The 13703-nt window shown below is 37.9% G+C and overlaps 1 protein-coding gene and 3 pseudogenes across 1 annotated transcript; 2 read left to right on the top strand and 2 right to left on the bottom strand.

Moving 5' to 3' along the window:
- The first annotated feature begins 3721 nt into the window (after positions 1–3721).
- Positions 3722–5839, top strand: LOC144640270 (putative endonuclease 4 pseudogene; annotated as a pseudogene).
- A 534-nt stretch (positions 5840–6373) lies between these two features.
- Positions 6374–7581, bottom strand: LOC144640272 (galanin receptor type 1-like; annotated as a pseudogene).
- Positions 7582–7824: 243 nt separating this feature from the next.
- On the bottom strand, positions 7825–9086 carry LOC144640271 (QRFP-like peptide receptor). The gene has a single exon (XM_078499457.1). The coding sequence runs from the start codon at positions 9034–9036 to the stop codon at positions 8074–8076; it is 963 nt and encodes a 320-aa protein (XP_078355583.1). The 5' UTR covers positions 9037–9086; the 3' UTR covers positions 7825–8073.
- A 3093-nt stretch (positions 9087–12179) lies between these two features.
- LOC144640269 (galanin receptor type 1-like) lies at positions 12180–12777 on the top strand (annotated as a pseudogene).
- The last annotated feature ends 926 nt before the right edge of the window (positions 12778–13703 follow it).

The following is a 13703-nucleotide window of genomic DNA, read 5'->3' as shown; positions in this document are numbered from 1 at the left end:
ACCCCTGACTGACTTATTTCTGGGCACTATCATTGGACAAAGCATATCATTAGGTACAGAATTGGATGATGGTTGTCAGACAATATACCTATTCTTACTAATTTTTGCGCGTACCTAATTTCGTGAAAATTCCAGAGCCGAATTTCGCGAGTATTAATTTTCGCGATTATAATAAAAATTAGAGCAAAGTCTATTAAATTTTGCGATTTTGTCAGTGTTTTGTGTATGAAAAAAAAAAAGACTAAGGAACTTGTCAAGGAGTTTGCAAAGGAAAAACACAGGTGACTGTCCTTTAAGAGGTCTTGGCCGATTTACTAGCTAATGGAAACAGTTATCAGAGGAAGGGTGATAGTCAAAAACAAGGATAGTAAGTTGCAGTTCCTAAAGTTATTGTTTTGATATAAAATGTGGTATTTATTTTTGCGTGTTTAAATTTCACGCAATGCTTTTTTCGCGCGAAAATCGCGGAAATTAGTACTCGCGAAAATTAGTAAGAATAAGGTACCTGTCCAATTTGATATCTGTTGCCATATTACCAATAGAGCATTTTCACATGTCATGGCGGCCAAATTGGTGTTCGAAAACAATGAAACGGCAGCCATGTTGATGTACCAAGCCAATTCTGTGGGAATTGAAGTCTTTTGTTTTGTAAATGCTCATTTTTGTTCCAATTAATTTACTTAGATGCTGGCCATGTGTGACTGAGTGAAAATAAGCTCTATCAACTTGCATTTATTTCACTCAACATGACAATTATGCCGTCATAATTAGTGAAGGCTGTTTTTTCCCTTTTTACCCATAAAGTGCATTGTAGAAATCAATTGGAGGGTAATAAAACAAACAAACTCCTTTAATTCTGGCTTGCTGGTGTACTGGCCCTCAAAGCTTTGCTTCTTACAATCGCACAATCTTTCAGCCAAGGGCATTATATTCCAGTAAACCAGCAAGCCACAAAAGGGGTTTATGACGGAATCCACTAGGAAGTCGAGTAATATTTATTAAAGTTGGACAAAAATCAAGTACCAGAATAATTTAAATCCTAAATATTTCCTACCCTTAATAAAAGGTAAAGATGTAAGTAATTATCCGTGATAACACCAACAACAATTTCTTATCAGAGTCTGAGAAAATGAATTTCAAAGTTCACAAGATATAGGCAAAATCTCACTTGTAGCCATTTTGGAAATTCGTCTTAAGCGATTCAGTGGAATTCAGCGGAACTAACTTCAAAAATTGCTTTCGATGTTTGGTGTTGTTAGAAAAGATTTCTTTTGATAAGATATTTGAAGCAGTAACAAAATGTTTGCAATAAGGTGGAAATAATTCTGGTACAACAATTTCTTATCAGAGTCTGAGAAAATGATATTCAAAGTTCATAAGCTATTGGCAAAAGCTCACATCTTTTAAGCGATTCATGGGAATTCAGTGGAACTTCGAAATTAGTTTGGGATGTTTGGTGTTGTTAGAAAAGATTTCTTTCGATAAGATATTTGAAGCAGTAACACAAAAGCTTGCAATCAGGTGTAAATAGTCTTGGTACATAATTTTGTCCAATAACTACTCGAAGTCCTGGCGGATTTCCTCTTATTTACTAAATCTATATGTTGTGGTTTAAATTTTATATTTGGTTTAAAATTTTTCAAACTAGTTTTAGCTATATTTCCCTTAGTTTCAGATTATTCAGATTATGATAATAAATTTGAGATAATGAAAAACCAAAATCAAACTCCTGTTTCTGAAACTTTCACCTCTCATCTTAAGAAATTAAAATTATTTACTGTTTTCCGGGATCTTTTCCGAGGTTAAGAATATTTAAAATTCAACGTTTCGATCAGTTTCACTGATCTTCTTCAGGCTGTTGTTAAAATGACAATATGGCGGACTGTTTCTCATGTTCAGCTCGGTAACTGGTAACTTAAAGGTTTTACTGACAGAGCGAGAGCCTTATGTGATGAAAAACACCTGGCAGAAGAATTGAACAACATCGAAGACGTGTTTGTAGCGAATGGGTATCCCAGAGAGACCGTGAGAAGGTTTATGGAGCAAAGACATCAACAGACAGACAAGAAAGAACAGGAAGAACAGGAAAGTCGTGGAACCGTGACCATACCATATTTAAAAGGGTTGTCTGAGCGGTTCAGGAGAACTGCTAACCAACACTCTTTTCGAGTTGCTTTCAAGCCTGGAAGAAAGATCAAAGAGATTAAATGTACATGTCAAGAGCCCCTTGGCGAAAAGCAGAAAGGTGTTGTATATAAGATTCCGTGTACCTGCCAGAATTCAATGTACGTAGGAGAAACATGGCGCTTGTTCAAAACACGAAAGAAAGAACACATGGACAAAGTCAGATTAACAAATGAAGACCTTCAAAAAGGAAACACTCTATCGGCCGAAAGACGAATGGGCAAAGAAGATGGAGGCCTGGCACGACACAGTATTGAGTGCCAGAGAAGTATTGACTGGACAAACGCAAAAATCGTAGCAACAGAGAGGGGGTTGAGACAAAGGAAAGTTCTTGAAGGGATTGAATCACTGCAACAGAAGCATCACGGAATGACAGTCCTGAACAGTTTTGACCATGTTGAAACGTGGAAGCCAATCCTGAACTCCTTCGATCGTGAGGGAGACTATAACAGCCAGTGAAGTATCACAAATGTAAAATTACTTGACAGACCTCGTTACATTTTCCCACCTTTTTTCACATACGTCGTGTAATAGTCACGATTTATTGGCGCGGTTACCGAGCTGAACATGAGAAACAGTCCGCCATATTGTCATTTTAACAACAGCCTGAAGAAGATCAGTGAAACTGATCGAAACGTCGAATTTTAAATATTCTTAACCTCGGAAAAGATCCCGGAAAACAGTAAATAATTTTAATTTCAAAATCAAACTGGTTTAAAAAAGTCTAAACCAAAGATTCTTAACCACAACATGTAATTCCTACTCTAGGGAAAGGACATTTCAAGTCACATGCATGAAAAGCAGTCATATTGTAGAATACACCCTATAATTACAGAGTGAGGCCCAGAGTCCACTGCCTATGAGATCAACTGTAATAAGTGATTTGATCCATCTTTATCATGTAGTAAAATCATAACTGAATTAATTTCCTAATGTAAAATTGTCAAGACAATTAAGTAACAATAAAAGTGAACTGCAATGAAAAGGAGTGAGGTGCAGTGGCCTAATGGTTAGTGAGCTGGACTCCGGATCAAGCGGCCTGGCCGGGGCACTGCATTGTGTTCTTAGGCAAGACACTTTACTGTCACAGTGCCTAGAACTCTCCACCCAAGTGTATAAATGGGTACTGGTCAATCTTATACAGGGGGATAACCCTGCAATAGACTAGCATCTCATCCAGGGGAGTAGAAATACTCCTAGTTGCTTTATGTTAAGGAAACCAGGATAATCTCCAGCCTGATGGCAGTGATGGGCCACTTATTTTGTATGATGTAAAATTGCCAAGAGCTTGACAAAGTTATTTCATGATTACTTAAACATGCTTCAGGAGAATTTTCGTATTTTAAATTTGTAAACTACTTTGTGCATTGTAAAATAAATATTTTTTTATTATCTTGATTTAATGTGTATGGATATTCGAATTTCATTAAAATGGTTAGTTTTGTTTGTATACTAATTACATGTAGGCAGAAAGTTACACCAATATTGAGGTGAACAATAGCATTGATTTTGACACTCTTTGTACATGTATGTTTATATGTATTTGTTGCATTCAATAACTGCTTCAATATCTGTATTTCAACAGATTGGTGGCAAATTTGAAGAATTGCGAGACATAATTGACCGTGTACAGGACAAGTCCCGAGTGGGCGTTTGCCTGGACACATGTCATGCCTTTGCCGCTGGGTATGACATTGCTTCAGAGAAAGGCTTCACAAAAATGATGGATGAGTTTGAAACCATTGTTGGTTTCAAGTATCTTCGGGGAGTTCACTTGAATGACTCCAAGGGAGGACTGGGATGTCATCTAGACAGACATGAAAATATTGGCAAGGGAAAGATTGGAGTTGAGGCATTCAGGCGCTTAATGAGAGACCCAAGGTTTAATGGTATCCCTATGGTGTTAGAGACACCATGTGTGACTGAAAACACTTACAAAAAGGAGATCAAGCAGTTGTATGCTATGATTAAGTAAGCAGCTTATTACACTTACTACTGAAGAGTTAAAATAAGTTTTGTTACCCAGTTCAGTCCTTAATTCAAATTACAAATTCTCCTTGCAAATTCCCATTAATGTTGGCTTTGAGAATTTACTGTTACATCAAGACAATCACTTTACTTTAGTTGATGATTTTCTTAATTCTCATCACTTGTCTGCTTGATAATGTATTGGTATTGTAAGGAGAAATTAGGTGTCAATCATGCACACTTTAATTCTTTAGTGTAGTGACCAACATGCAATATCTCAGCAAAATACCAACACAGTGTGAATCACATTTAGGTTACAGTAAAAACCCGCGTGTAAGAACCTACTTTTTTCAGAGTTTGGCAAAACAGGTTCTTGTACTTGGGGTAATTAATAACAGTTTAGGATAAGTAGGCTCTTAATTAGGTTCTTAATTTCTACAGAGTAGACATTGTTGTTGATTATCAGAAAAAAGTGTAAAATCTGGGCTGTTCTTCATTATAAATATTTAAAATGTACCCATGTTGCCAAAAGTCCAACAACATTAATTGATCAATAAAACAGTACTGTATATAGACCCTTTGCATAAATGGCGTCTTCATTTGAATAACAATTCATATACATTCTAAGCCTCACATTCACGTAAAAAATCCTTTGTCCAAAAACATCCACATGAGGCTAAGGATGTACTAAGTATTGATATGCAAATTTGGGCGCCATTTATGCAAAGGGTCTATAACATCACCTTTTTGGTTTTTGGTAAAAAATTATATATAAGTTAAATAGTTAAACCCCACATATAAAAGAACCTGTTGGAATTTGTTTGGCTAAACAGGTTCTTATATTTTGGGGTATTAAATAAGCAAATTTCTGCCAGAAGGTTCTTGAATCCCTAGGTTCTTACACGCGGGTTTTACTGTAGTCACAAGATTAAAGCAGAGGAGTTTCATTAAGGGCCATCCATCCATGCTCCTAACCTAAATGAATCCACTGATTAAGCCACTGTTACCCAAATGCAATTTGTACTAATTGTAAGATTTTCGTACATGTATAAGTTTTTAAGAAATATTATATTATGACCAGTAAGGAGAATTTGTATGCTGAAATCAAGGCTCAAAACGTTTAGGTTTACATTATCATCGTTTGCAGTTTAGGGACAGTGCTCGAAGCGTCGTGTTTCAGATTCTGTTTCATTTATTTTTATCTCATGTCAAAGAATCGTGAAATTTATTTTCACATAGGAAACATTTTGTAAAAGAAATTAAAAGATAAAGTAAATAAGTAACGAAAATGATGTTGGGCTCAAAAGAAAAATAGTTCTGAGAACAACAAGCACTTTCGGAGAAAAAAAAGTCAACTGGTATTTTGACAATTCTGTCGTAATATAATTATCTTAAATTTAAACAACATCCCACCCCTGAACGGCAGACTCAAAGCAGTAAAAACGACAACGAACAAAAACATGCTAGGACGCCGTAAAGGAGTACGGATAGAGCATCCACAAAATGGACAAGACTGTAATAAGGTTTCTGTCGGATTGATAAAGTGTAGTTTAGGTCGGCTTGTGGCCAACAATGCTCTGACATACCCTTATTTCTTGCGTTGCTAAATTAAGATTTCAAAGCCCCAGCTCCCCCCCCCCCCCCCCCCCCCCTTCCCCAAATGTCTCATGTATGCTGTTTTCCAGGAATAAAATTTTAAAAAGTCATGTTCTTTTTCGTTGTGACGTATCGAACGCTCACTGAGGTCTGTCCGCTAGCGACATAACGGCAAGGTCACGCAAATGCAAAAACACCTCGCGTTGATGTTTTATGTAACCAGTGTGAACAACTTAACATGACATAGTTGGAACATAAGCATAACGACATGAAAAAGAAAGAACTAAACTTTTCTTTATGTCGTTATGTCGCTAGTTTGAACCAGGATTTGGCAGAACTTGAATCACCAATTTTTTAATTTTGACAATAGCTCCACCCTTCTTGGCCCTGTTCAACATTTCAAGCAAAATTCAGGCCAAATAAAGGAGTGCTACAATACTACCTAAATGATTATTTAAATTGTGGCTCTGGTAATCAAGTTATAGAGACGGTTAGTGACGGGAACCTTTTTTTACATCAAGACAATACAATCGATCGATCAACTTTATTTAAATTTCGATTTACAGAGTAACAAAAAAAATGCTGGTTTCTCCGAATGAAAACAAAAACAACAAGAAAATACCACTTTAATATAGTTAAATGTATTTTTAAGTATCTCTTTGTGCACAGTGTATTAAGGTAAAATACTTAACAAGCCGATCACTCTTTTCCGAAACTCGGTTTATTAAGGCTTTTATCCTGATAATTGTTTTAAAGTACATGACTTTTATTTAGACAGTCTATTTAGCCTAAAGAAGAATTTTCCAGTCTGCTCGAAGAACGCAATTCAACTGCACTCTTGGCTTTCGTTTTGTCTGTAAGGTCTACACTTTCAGTTACTTTCCAGTGTAACAGCTTCAGCAATGCCCGTCTAAACCTTTCACTTTGAAGACTGTACAAAAATGGATTTACTGTTGAGTTCAAGCATACTAAAGCAATGCCAGCCTTATACGCAGTAGAGCCGTATATTGAGCCAAAGTAGGAAAGGACATAGGTGACAGTGTTTGGCAAAAGACCAAATCTGTGAAGAACTGTGACAATCAAAGGAAGCTTGGTGACTTTCTTCCTCTGCTGCAGCAGCACTACATGAGTTGAATTTGTATTCGTATTACGGCTCCAAAGCCTCTGAATGACTTTACCATAGAGAACAGCCATCATGATAATTAGAAGGGCGAAGTCGAAGGCAAAAGTGAACAACGTATAAGCTCTGGCATAGCGCATGTCAGGCCATTCTTCAGTGCAAATGTTACGTTGTGTGCTATACTTCATCATTGTAATTGGAGGGATCTCGGATACTATCGAGGCAAACCAACTCACTAAGATTCCAAGTTTTGCTTTCTTGAGCCGGTGTGCCTTCTTTTGTTGCTGTGTGGGAACAAAATAGAGTAATAGCGCTCAAATGCAATCAAAACCAGAGTAAAGACGGCAGCAGCTGTTCCAATCCAGCTCAAACTCCCGCTAGTCGCCACTTTACATAGAAAGTCGCCCAGTGGGGGACCAGGGTGCTGAAACAGCGGACGAAAAATGTATTGTGGCGATACAAAGAAGGCGAAGGCCATGTCAGCAACGGCTAGATTTACCAAGAGGTAGTTCATTGAAATCTTCAATGATTTGGTCCGAAGCACAACAACGCAAACAAGGGTATTGCCTATCAGGGTTACCACCACAAGGATAGAGAAAATTACCATGAGAATAGTGTCTGTTTGGGACATCGTGTCTGAGCTCCTCTCAGTTAACGGGATAAAGAACAATAAAGCTGTAGTTTTCCCTTCAGCCTTTTACTTGCTGTTGTAGTACTTCTTTCAAGAAGATGCGAGCAATGGTTTGAGTTGCGGATTTCACTTTTAGGAAATAAAAAAGGAAAATAGTTCCTTGTTTTGAAGTCACAAGATAAAACGGAATTAGCTTCCCTGTTATTGTTTAATTCAAATATTGGCTGCATGCATTCACCTTCCTTTCTTTGGCTTGAGAACTTTCATAAAGCCAGACGAAATTAGAAGCTGAGCATTTTAAACATTTGACAAATGATCAAACGTTTTAGCGGTTTAATTTGTTTTGGCGATAATATTATAATAACCATGATAATTTATATAGCGCTATTTAGCTTATCCCGGCCCTATCCCCCACCAGGGGGCAAGGAACTAAGAGATTTAGCTTATCTTTCATAGCGCTTTACAATCATTATGCTAAAATAGACAAGCTTAAACTAAAAAAAGCCATTTACTCTTTTTGAAAGCTGGATGATAAAGGTTTTATCATAATCATATTAAAGTGCATGACTTTTATTCAGCTTAAACTAGGATTTCCCAGTCTACTCGAAGAGCGCAACTCAATTGCACTCTTAGTTTTCGTTTTGTCTGTAAGGTCAACACTTTCAGTTACTTTCCAGTGTAACAGCTTCAGCAATGCCCGTCTGAATCTTTCGCTGTGAAGACTGTACAAAAATGGATTCACTGTTGAGTTCAAGCAAACCAATACAATTCCAGCCTTATACGCAGAAGAGCCGTATATTGAGCCAAAGTAGGAAAGGACATAGGTGACAGTGTTTGGCAAAAGACAAACTCCGTGAAGAACTGTGACAATTACAAGAAGCTTGGTGACTTTCTTTCTTTGCTGTAGTAGCACTACATGAGTTGAACTTGAATTATCACGGCTCCAAAGCCTATGAATTACTTTACCATAGAGAACAGCCATCATGATAAATGGGAGGGCGAAGTCAAAGACAAAAGTGAACAATGTGTAAGCTCTGGCATAGCGAATGTCAGGCCATTCTTCAGTGCAAATGTTACGTTGGGTGCTGTACTTCATCACTATAATTGGTGGGATCTCGGATACGGTCGCTGCTAACCAACTCGCAAAGATTCCAAGTTTTGCTTTCTTAAGTGTGAGCCTTCTTTTGTTGCTGTGTGGGAACAGAACGGAGTAATAGCGCTCCAAAGCGATTAATACCAGTGTTAAAACGGCAGCTGCTGTTCCGATCCATTTCAAACACCCGCCAGTCGCCATCTTACACAGAAAGTCGCCCAGTGGGGGACCAGGGTGCTGAAAGAACGGAAGAAAAATGTACTGTGGCGATACTAAGAAGGCGAAGGCCATGTCAGCGGCGGCGAGATTTACCAAGAGATAGTTCATTGGAATCTTCAAGGATTTGGTCCGAAGCACAACAACACAAACCAACGTATTCCCTATCAGGTTAACGACTACAAGGATAGAGAAAATTATCATGAGGATAATTTCTGTTTGGGACATCGTGTCTGACTCCCTCGCTGTAGTAACGAAATAAAGAATAAAAAGGTTGCAGTTGTCCCTTTAGCCTTGCACTAGGGACTTAAACTGAAACAAATCGTTAAGACTGGCGCTTATACGTCTAACGGAAGTAAATTTCTGAAACAAACACTGCGCATGACAGTCCGTTGCGTGAAATCTCATATGATCTCAGAATTTTATTTCAAGTTCCAACGGATACTATGGCCTTTAAGAAACAAATTCAGTCGAAAATGTCTCATACCCTTGTAAATCCCTATCACGAACTCACGAAAATTTTCGGCAAAGTGTCAGAACGGGAAAGAGAAATATTCAAGCTTGTTTTTCGGTAAAGTTTAACTTTTTTGGGGGATTAAAAGCCGGTAACAAGATGCTTGTTGTGAACATGGGATTGTGAAATGAAATTAGCTTACCTAGCAGTATTATTTAATTCAAATAATGGCTGTTTCATATGGCTTTCTTTCTAATTTTGTTTTGCTCTTTCAAATTCTCTCAGAATTCGAAAGAACGAAAGGAAATTAGGAGCTGAGCGTTGTAAATATTTGGCGTACGATCAAACGTTTTAGCGGTACGTGTTGGCAATAACATGATTCTACGGAATAAAGCTCACGTACTACGCTGATGCTTTTCCACGGTGGATCAGCTGGTTAAAGGGACTATGTCACGGGTATTTCGCAGATTTTTGTTCTAATAACTGTTCCGATGTAAGTGGTAGGCATCTTTACCCATTAAAAATATTATCTTTGAACATTTAACTGAAGGTGGAACCTTAACTCTGGGATAGAAATCAAACTTCGGCTATAAATATTGACTGGGTGACTTTCTATGTAAGATGACGAATGGCGGGTGTTTGAGCTAAACCGCGCATCGAAGGACTTTGAGAAAGTCTACGGCGGTCATAACCTTACTCCATTCTGTTCCCACACAGCAATAGAAGAAGGCTCGCACCCCAAAAAGAAAATCTAAGAGGCTGAAATTTTAACCCGGTTAGCCAGGCTTGGATTGGAGCTCGGCTTCCAGACGGCAAATCTTCTTAAAGAGGTTTGCGATTAAATGACGAGAGTTTCAATCGGTACCGGGCGGAAAAATTCCAGGAAAACTGGCATGGCTGATAAAACTTACGTAATCGTATTCATTACTAAAACATTATCGTTCCCAAAGCCCGCGATGGCTGGTCTAGGGGGGATGTGGGCTCTGGGAACGAGAATATTATCAAAAGCGAGCTTGGGCATGCAGAGTGATGTGTTTTCGAAACAAAATGGCGGCCCTGAGACGGTTCCGCTGAGTTCCATCATCTTGCAGGCTGCGTCCATCCAAAAAAATTGGAAATTAAATTGAGGGCCAACAAAAGGACAAATTGCGAGAAAGGCAATGCGCCCATTTTACAAGGCGCTTCCTCGACGCCATTTTGATTTTTTTTTCAACCCAATTCCAGCCTGCTCCCTGGGCTGAAATGCGCCATATAATTGGTCTCTTAGGATAAATGAGTTTAAGCGTCTCTTATTTAGATTGATCTTAGGATATCAGCTGTTTTTTCTTTTAAATTCTTATCAGCAGCAAAAAATGAAAAAAAGACAAATCAAAGTACTAGGCTGATAGAGGGGAAAGTTTTTCCTTGTTTGAAATGAAAGCCTATATCACACGACATATCTGTATTTAGAGTGTTAATCGTTAGTTATTTTGCCGGGGTCTGCCGTTTGATTGCGGCTTGCAAGAAGACTCGCCTTACTTCTAAAGCTGAAGTAAGAAAACTAAGCGAGCAACGGATAGTTCGATCTACTCAATTCATTATTTCCTCCAGCTAGTTCCAGTATTAACTTCTTTTCACCATGCATCACGGCTTTTTAATTTTACTTTTCTTTGCAAATCGTTATAACATTCCTGTTCATTATAAGCCCGTTCTGTAACTTTTAAAATTAAATAAAACAACTCACATAGTCTTAATATAATAGTAAAAAATAGAAACCTTTTGGGATTTCTCATATTGAATGATGCATTCATCTCTAGTAATGATGTAACCAATTCCAAATTTTACTCCAACATGTACCGCTGTAAAGTGTATTAATTAAGCCGAGTTTACCGTTAAATACGAATTACTAGTAGAAAATACACTTCTTTTCGCTCATGCTGCGACCGATCATTCGGTAGCATGATTTTCATTTTCTAGAATAATGATATTTTTAAGTTCTGTTAATTTTTCATGGTATTTCTAGTTTTTAGACTTTTGACTTTTATAACTTTATTTTCTCAATGTATTGATACAGTGTTAAGCTCTGTTGATTTAATTTAGTTAGGTATTTTTAGAGTTTAGTTTCTATTTTAACATTATGATTGTAAAGCGCTATAGAAGATAAGCTGAATAGCGCTTTATATATTATCATGGTTATTATAATAATATTATTGCCAAAACAAACCGCTAAAACTTTTGATCGTTTGTCAAATGTTTACAATGCTCAGCTTCTAATTTCGTCTAGTTTTTATGAATTTTTTCAAGCCAAAGAAAGGAAGGTGAATGCATGCAGCCAATATTTGAATTAAACAATAACAGGGGAGCTAATAGTCCATTTTACAGTTGCCTGCCAAGTGACCTGGCCTTTGAATGGTAGTGAGGCTGGAGGTGACCTTGCATTGATACAAACCTCTCTGCTTTATTATGTAAAAGCAAACTAGTTTGTATCAAAACAACATGATTAACACAACAAAAGCAGTGAGGTCTGTATCAAAACAAGGTCACCTCCAGCCTCACTTCCATTCAAAGGCCAGGTCACTGAGCAGACAACTGTAAAATGGACTATTCCGTTTTATCTTGTGACTTCACAACAAGAAACTATTTTCCTTTTTAGTTCCTGAAAGTGAAATCCGCAACTGTGCTCGCATTTTCGTGAAAGACGTTCTACAGCAGCAAGTGAAAGGCTGAAGGGAAAACTGCAGTATTATTGTTCTTTATCACGTTATCTGCGAGGAACTTTGACACGATGTCTCAAACAGACATTATTCTCATTAAAATTTTTTTCTATCCTTGTAGTGGTAAACCTGATATGGAATACTTTGGTTTGTGTTGTTGTACTTCGGACCAAATCAATGAAGATTCCAATGAACTATCTCTTGGTAAATCTCGCCGTTGCTGACATGGCCTTCGCCTTGGAATCTTAGCGAGTTGGTTAGTCGCGATCGTATCCGAGATCCCTCCAATTACAGTGATGAAGTATAGCACTCAAAGTAACATTTGCACTGAAGAATGGCCTGACATTCGCTATGCCAGAGCTTACACATTGTTGACTTTTGTCTTTGACTTTGCCCTCCCGTTTACGTTAATGGCTGTTCTCTATGGTCGAGTAATTTCAAAGGCTTTGGAGCCGTAAAAGTAATTCAAGTTCAACTCATGTAGTGCTGCAACAGCGAAGAAAAAAAGTCACCAAGCTTTTGTTGATTGTCACAGTTCTTCATGGAGTTTGCCTTTTGCCTGACACGGTCACCTATGTTATTTCCTACTTTGGCTTCTAATACGGCTCTACTGCGTATAAGGCTTGCATTGTTTTGGTTTGCTTGAACTCAACAGTGAATCCATTTTTGTACAGTCTTCATAGCGAAAGATTCAGACGGGCATTGCTGAAGCTGCTACACTTGAAAGTAACTGAAAGTGTAGACCTTACAGACAAAACGGAAGCCAAGAGTGCAATTGAATTGCGCTTTTCTAGTAGACTGGAAAATCCTAGTTTAAGCTAAATAAAAGTTATTACGATTATGATAAAACCTTTATCACCAAGTGTTCAAAAAGAGTGATCGGCTTTTTAAGTATTTTACCTTACCGTATCATTACACTGAAGAAAACTGATAAATGTCAGGAAATACTTTAAAAAGCAACATCTACAAGTGGTATTGTCTTGATGTAAAAAAGTTCTCCTCGATTACAGTCTCTCGAACTTGATACCAAATTCTCTGAATACAGTCAAATCTCTCTTTAAGACGGACACCGTCGGGACCGGCCCCAACTGTCCGTCTTATAGAGGTGTCCGCCTTATAGAGAGTCGAGGTAACGTGACACCAGAAATTTTGAGACGATAAAGCTAAACGGCTATGCACTACGAATACACGTCTGTTTTAGTCGCTTACGTTAGCAAAACCTATAAAGTGGAACAAAAAAATATCAGAGATTCGACTTGTTCAGTTAATAGCAAACGGTGATACTGTAAGTAGAAAACTAAATCTACAAGTTTAAGCAGAGAAGTAATGCGTTTTAGCGGATTGGTTTTGGTAAATTTGGTATTCTAAAGGCGTTGACCTGCTATGCTATATGTCGATAACAAGTTTTGAAGTATTATTCACGAAAAAATAACTTTAAGTGCCTGTCCGTTGGCGGTTTCAAAGTGTCCGTTGTCCGTCTAAGAGAGGTGTTCGTCTTACAGAGAGTTTTCTTACAGTAAAATGACTGAAAAACGGAAGGGACCATAACCAGGTGTCCGTCTTATGGAGGTGTCCGTCTTATACAGGTGTCCGTTAAGAGAGAGTTGACTGTATCCTTTTTTCTGACATATATCTGCTTGCTTTAAAAGATAGGAGGAGGTGCTTTTCAACTGACATTAACACTGCTGTAAAACGTTAAGGCTGCATTCATTATGTATCCTACAAGGGGGGGGGGGGGGTGCAGGGCA

Source organism: Oculina patagonica, unplaced genomic scaffold (genome assembly GCF_052425735.1).
Source record: "Oculina patagonica isolate OP01 unplaced genomic scaffold, crgOcupat unplaced227, whole genome shotgun sequence".
Classification (NCBI taxonomy): Eukaryota; Metazoa; Cnidaria; class Anthozoa; order Scleractinia; family Oculinidae; genus Oculina; species Oculina patagonica.
The sequence above is the reverse complement of the archived record's forward strand: the minus strand, read 5'-3'. Positions and strand labels throughout refer to the sequence as shown.